We start from the raw sequence: 5694 nt of genomic DNA on the forward strand, positions 1-5694 counted from the left end.
CGAAAGTTTATAAGGAGGGGAGAGTTTGTAACATTTAAAAAAAAAAAAACAAACAGTCGAGGGGCAAAATGGACATTTTACCCCTCAGCCCATTATAGGGGTCTTGAGCGTCCTCCTCAGAGTTCCTGCAAAAGAAGAAGAGTGAGAGAGAAGGACTGAGAGGAAGTTTGAGAGAGAAAACTGATTTGCCGGAGTTTTCATCGAAGAGTCGCCGACGGAATCCATTCCCTACCAAGACCTGTACTCTGGAGCCCTTCTTGGAGTGAAGTAAGAACTCGTGTGGAGATTTCCTCCTCTTTCCTCAAGATCAGAAAGGAAACCCGCAAGGTAAGATTTCGAACTATACCTTCCAGATCTTAGATCTTTGTGTAGGAGTAGAATGATTAAGTCTACTACCTTCATCCAGGGAAGATCTGCCACTGATCTTGGTGAGGAAAAACGGACGAAACGACGAGATCTGAGAGACTATCCAAGAACGGTAAGGTTGTTACCGAACCTCTTTTCGACGCTCAAAACTCATCGTATAACTAAGCAAAAATCAAGAAAATAATATTGGCACGTAGGTTGATAAATGATCTATAACTTTGTTGAAGAAACCACCTCTGTTTGGATTAAGAATCGAAAGATAGAAAATGGAAAGAACCTTGGAAAAACTAATCGGAAAACCTTGATTTTCTGGTAGGAGGAGAGAGAAGCCGCCGGCGTGCCACGTGTCAACCAACCAGAGGACCGCGAGCGCCAATCACCCCCGGACACGCGTCGAGCGCCGCCTGGGAAAACGCTGCTCCAGCCTCCTTGCGGCACGCGTCCCTGACAACGCCACCCGATACCCGCGCCCGTCAGCCTACCCGATACCCGCGCGGCGAGCCAAACCGAACCGACAACCCGCGGTCCACCCGAGCCACTGCGTTCGAACCGAACCCGCGACCCGCGACTGCAGGAAATTCTAGGCGCGTGACACTCGCACGTGGAACCCGCGAGTGGTTGCTCCCCGGCGCGTGGCTGGCGCGTGGAAGCGCGTGTAAGCTTATTTTTGGCCCGATCAATTTCTGTTTTCCCAATTTTCCTCCAGATTCCAATCCTAAACCCATTCTGATTGAAATAGGACCAAATTGAAGGAAAATCACCGCCTTTCGATACGTTAAGTGGGTGGAAACGCTGCTTAAGGACACGCGCCATCCAGGTAAGTCACCACACGGATTTTTAGGAAGTATTACTTGTAGGAACCGCTTGGAATGCATGCATGCTAGTTTGAATATCTTAGGTTCTAGTTTTCCGTTAATGATCGTAGGAAATAGTTTATTGAACGTTAGATGTATCTTGTGATTTGTTATGCGAGTTACCTAGATACTGCTGATATGATTTTAGTTTTCGCTGAATTTGCATATGTATGTTTTCATGCTGAATGGAGGATGGAAAATTGCGAACTCTGCGCTCCGGGAGTTGATGGATGTTAACACCCCGTTGAGCTTGTATGATCACTTTGCATGAAATGCCTTTGAGGATTTTGGATAATAGTTATAACATACTCAGTTAATTTTTCATGACTCGCAATTATGAATAAGTCTAGGGATTCTTAGTTAGAGTAACTAGGGACTAAGGTATTAGATCTAATCTTTTCCCTAGTAGAGCAACAGACCACCACGACGTAAGAAGCCCACTAGGGTACCCTTAGGCTACAGGTGAGTGATTGGTGTCATAGCTTCGTGGGGGAAAAGGGGGTTCCTGATCAGAATCCGACTATTCTTAGCCGTTTTAGCATGGGAAACGTGTTCCCACGTCGTATAGACCATTTAGCTGGATGGGTTAAGGGGGGTAGCTCTCCCCGACCAGGGGGACTGTCATGGGCCTAGGGGGTTGCAGCTCACTTCCTAGGTAAGTTACCAGATAGTCTCAGAGCCATGCCGAGGTAGCTACTCGTAGGGCACCAGTCATTACACAGGTTAGCTTAAGGGAGTTTTTAAGAATCTTTAAATGAAAGGACAAAGAACCAAGTTGTCGCGAAGGGAAAGTCCTAAGGTCCTAAGACGAAAACTAGAGGTCCTAGAGCTATTGTAGGGTCCGTGGAGGGTGGTTGCTAAGATTAGGATGCGGTAAGAGCCTATAAGTAGGTGGCTTACTGAGTATAAATTTTATACTCATTCCTGTTATACCTTTTTTTTCAGGTACGTGAGGCGTCGAGTCTAGAGAGGGCGCGTTAATCGATGTGGGTTGTCGCAGAGGAATCGTGTCCCGGGGCATCAGTCTAGTTTACTAAATAGTACACTTTGTCTCTCCTGTTTCTTTCCTTGTTTTTACCTAGACACATATGTCCTTTTAGTAAAGAAACGTTTTTCTTACAAATAAATGAAATTCTATTGTTGTAAATGTTTTTCTGTGGTTTTCTCGTTTTTGCACTACATGACATAATTCATGATGGTCACGGTTTGGAGTTATGTATTTTGGGTCGTGACATTGATTGACAGATTGATCTACATAATACAAACACGACTCGATAATGTATTTCCTATTAGTATTATTTTCAAGTTTATGCAACAACCTACCACCTTCAAAAGTTCATTATGGAGCAACAAAATGAGTCTCCAGTTATGTTGCCAGAACTATGAAATATGGGTTGAGGAATAGCAATTAAGTAAGATCATTAGTTGAGCATTTCAACAAATGTTTTCACTCTAGGATGAGGAATGATTATTTGGAGCTCAAAGAAGCAAGCAACATAGACATTGTCAACATTAGAAGAAGAATATGTTGCAGCAGCTTCAGCAACGTGTCAAGCTATTTGGCTGAGAAGAGTTTAGCTGATCTTCGACAAGAGCAGAATGTAGCAACCGAGATATTTTGTGATAATAAAGAAACTATCTCTCTGGCAAAAAAACCCAACATTTCACATAAGAACAAATCATTGAACTTCGGCATCACTATATTCATGATCTTGTTTACAAATGATGAAATTATCTTGAATTATTGTAACACCAAAGAACTACTAGTAGACATATTTATTAACAAATATATTTATTAAGGCTTTATCAAAAGAAAAGTGTGTTATTTCAAAAGATTACTTGACATCTATAATTTGAAATCATTCAAAGTTTGATAAAGTTTTTGAGAAAATTGTTAATAGTTTTCCAAAATTTATGAATTTGTATTGTCCATTGCTTGATAGGATGTGTGGTTAATAAATAGGATTTCTAAATTTTTTGGATTTTAGTTACGATATAAACTTATAGATTGGGACGTTGTAACTTGGGTGAGTAATACAATAATAAAGTCTTTGCTTTACAATATTCTATAATTTATTGATAAGAAATATCAATAGAAATGAGGTTATTAACCTTTGAGTAGCTTTCATTGCATAACATAAACTATCCACTAAAAATTAGTTGAAAGAGCGGGAATAAGTTGAAGAGGTGATTTCTGGGCAACAGTAAGACCAACATCCTCTTCCATATCTACATCTTCTTCCTTCATTTCATCGGGAAGTTTCCAATCAAAACACAACAATAGGTTAGCCAGAGCTAACTCCACCGTAAGGGTAGCCATGTTTATTCCAGGACATATTCTTCGACCACCTCCGAAAGGTAATAACTCGAAGTTTTGTCCTTTGTAATCGATATTGCTTCCTATAAACCTCTCAGGAAAGAACTCTTCTGGGTTAGTCCAATATTGTGGGTCTCGTCCGATGGCCCACACATTAATGTGAAGATGAGCCTTGGGTTCAATATCGTAACCGTTGAGTTTAAAAGGGGAGATGGTTTCTCTTGGGAGTAGAAGAGGGGCGGGTGGATGCAATCTCATAACCTCTTTCACTACCATTTTTAGATACTCAAGCTTTTCTAGGTCGATCTCTTTCACTGAATCTTCTTTTATGCCACTTCTGATCTCGTCTTGGAGTTTCTTCATCACCCTTGGGTTCCTAACCAACTCTGCCATGGCCCAAACAATTGTGCCTGCTCCAGTTTCTACTCCCGCTAGAAAAATATCCTAGAAGTCCATACATCCAAAGAAGAAGAAAATAAAACATAATGATAAATAAATGACCATATGGTTATATCATTATTCATATATGCAAGTTTTAGTAGAGATGTCCAAAGGACGAGACCTTCTTCGTTCCCGTTCCCCCCTCCTATCTCAATATTTGTCTCCTTGGAATTCTCCATTTATTTTGGTTCTAAATTTCTCACCTTTGTTTTCAATGTATAACATATATTTTAAAAATGGAGAGTTTTTATTTCTTGAATATAAGACCTGTTAAAATGATAAAATATTTTAATAAATCTAATAATAGATAAAGTGAGCATGAATGAAGACCATAATAATTCTTGCTGTTAATCTTGTTTAGCTAATACGGACAAAATTAAACTCTCTTTCAATCCCTGTTTAAACAAAATACCCAATGAACCATCTCTAATTTTAAGTTACCTTGATGAGTGCTTTGATGCAATCTTGGGTGACTTTTAGTGCATCAGATTCAGAGCTTTCCCTCTCCATTCTCAACAAAACATCAACAATGTTTTCTTCATTTTTAGAAATCTCCTTGAAGTTGATGCGATTGTCGACTACACTTTGAAAAAACGCATCCAGCACACCAAAGCTCTTCTCCAGCCTCCCATGAACACCATTTAACCTATCAATAATCCAACCGAAAGTAGGAAAGAAATCGGTCATCGAGAAGCTTCCAATTGCTGCAACTGCTCTCCGGACAACATGTTGAAAGTGTTCATCATCTAGTTTTCCTCCGCTGAAGATGCTTCCGAAAGCAACTCTTGTTATTATATTTGCAGTGAGAGAATAGGATTTGTCACTCACATCAATTGGAGATGAAGAAGAAGAGGATTGAGAGATGGATTTTACAAGGCGCCCCACTTCCTCTTCTCTAATTTCCTGAAAAGATTGAACCCGCTGAGCACTGAAGAGCTCAAGCATACAAATCTTTCGGACGTTCCTCCAGTGTTCACCGTATGGAGTGAGACTCATGTCAAGATAATTGTACGAAAGTCTTCCGTTGGCGTGTAAGGGAGGTCGGCTGCAAGAAGCAAGGTCGTGAAATTTGAACAACTCTCTTGCAGCGGCGGCAGAGGAGATTACGATGGTTGGGACAGAGCCGAGTTGGAGGAGCATGACGGGGCCATATTTTTTTGAAAGCTGAGAAAGGGAGCGATGGGGGAGGGAGCCAAGGAGGTGCAAATGACCCAACAAAGGAAGCTTTGGAGGGCCTGGAGGAAGAAGCTTGTTGTTGGGTTTTCTCTGTTTTCTTATGATTTTAAGAAGCCATAGAGAAGAACAGAGGAAAAGGAGAGAAACCCAGATGATAAGATCATTACTAGGCATAATTCTATCAACGCCAAGCATTTCCAAGCTCTACTCTGAGATATAAAGAGTAGAATGTGGAAGGATAATATTTTTGGGTAGGGTGATTGAGCTATTTTGGGCTACAGAGACTGCAATAATTGTTCATTACAATATCACGTGGATTTGTATTGAGAAGGATGGCTTTAAAGTTGGTACACACATTTCATGGATGTATTTCTATTGTCCTCATTAGAATTGGTCCACTATAATGCGAATAGTCTCTCACTATTTTTGAGTTGAAGAAACTAGAAGTTATGATATGTGAATTATATTGAAAGGATTAGAATATCTGGACCTCATGTATCCATTGTAAATAAGTAGGTTAGACATCAAAATGACTAATAA

At 40.5% G+C, this 5694-nt stretch overlaps 1 protein-coding gene across 1 annotated transcript; it reads right to left on the reverse strand.

Moving 5' to 3' along the window:
- Window positions 1-3275: 3275 nt before the first annotated feature.
- Window positions 3276-5389, reverse strand: LOC111458144 (cytochrome P450 71B26-like). Its single transcript, XM_023100623.1, has 2 exons — window positions 4420-5389; window positions 3276-3981 (listed from the first exon to the last, which is right to left on the reverse strand). Exons 1-2 carry the CDS (start codon window positions 5347-5349, stop codon window positions 3370-3372), a joined length of 1542 nt encoding a protein of 513 aa, XP_022956391.1. The 5' UTR covers window positions 5350-5389; the 3' UTR covers window positions 3276-3369.
- Between the last annotated feature and the right edge of the window lie 305 nt (window positions 5390-5694).

Source organism: Cucurbita moschata, unplaced genomic scaffold (assembly GCF_002738365.1).
Source record: "Cucurbita moschata cultivar Rifu unplaced genomic scaffold, Cmos_1.0 Cmo_Scf00021, whole genome shotgun sequence".
NCBI lineage: Eukaryota > Viridiplantae > Streptophyta > Magnoliopsida > Cucurbitales > Cucurbitaceae > Cucurbita > Cucurbita moschata.

Coding starts and splice junctions, on each gene's coding strand:
- LOC111458144 (XM_023100623.1), bottom strand. CDS start 5,349: ATGCTTGGCGTTGATAGAATTATGCCTAGTAATGATCTTATCATCTGG. Junction 3,982..4,419: donor GCATCAAAGCACTCATCAAG/GTAACTTAAAAT, acceptor ATGGACTTCTAG/GATATTTTTCTAGCGGGAGT.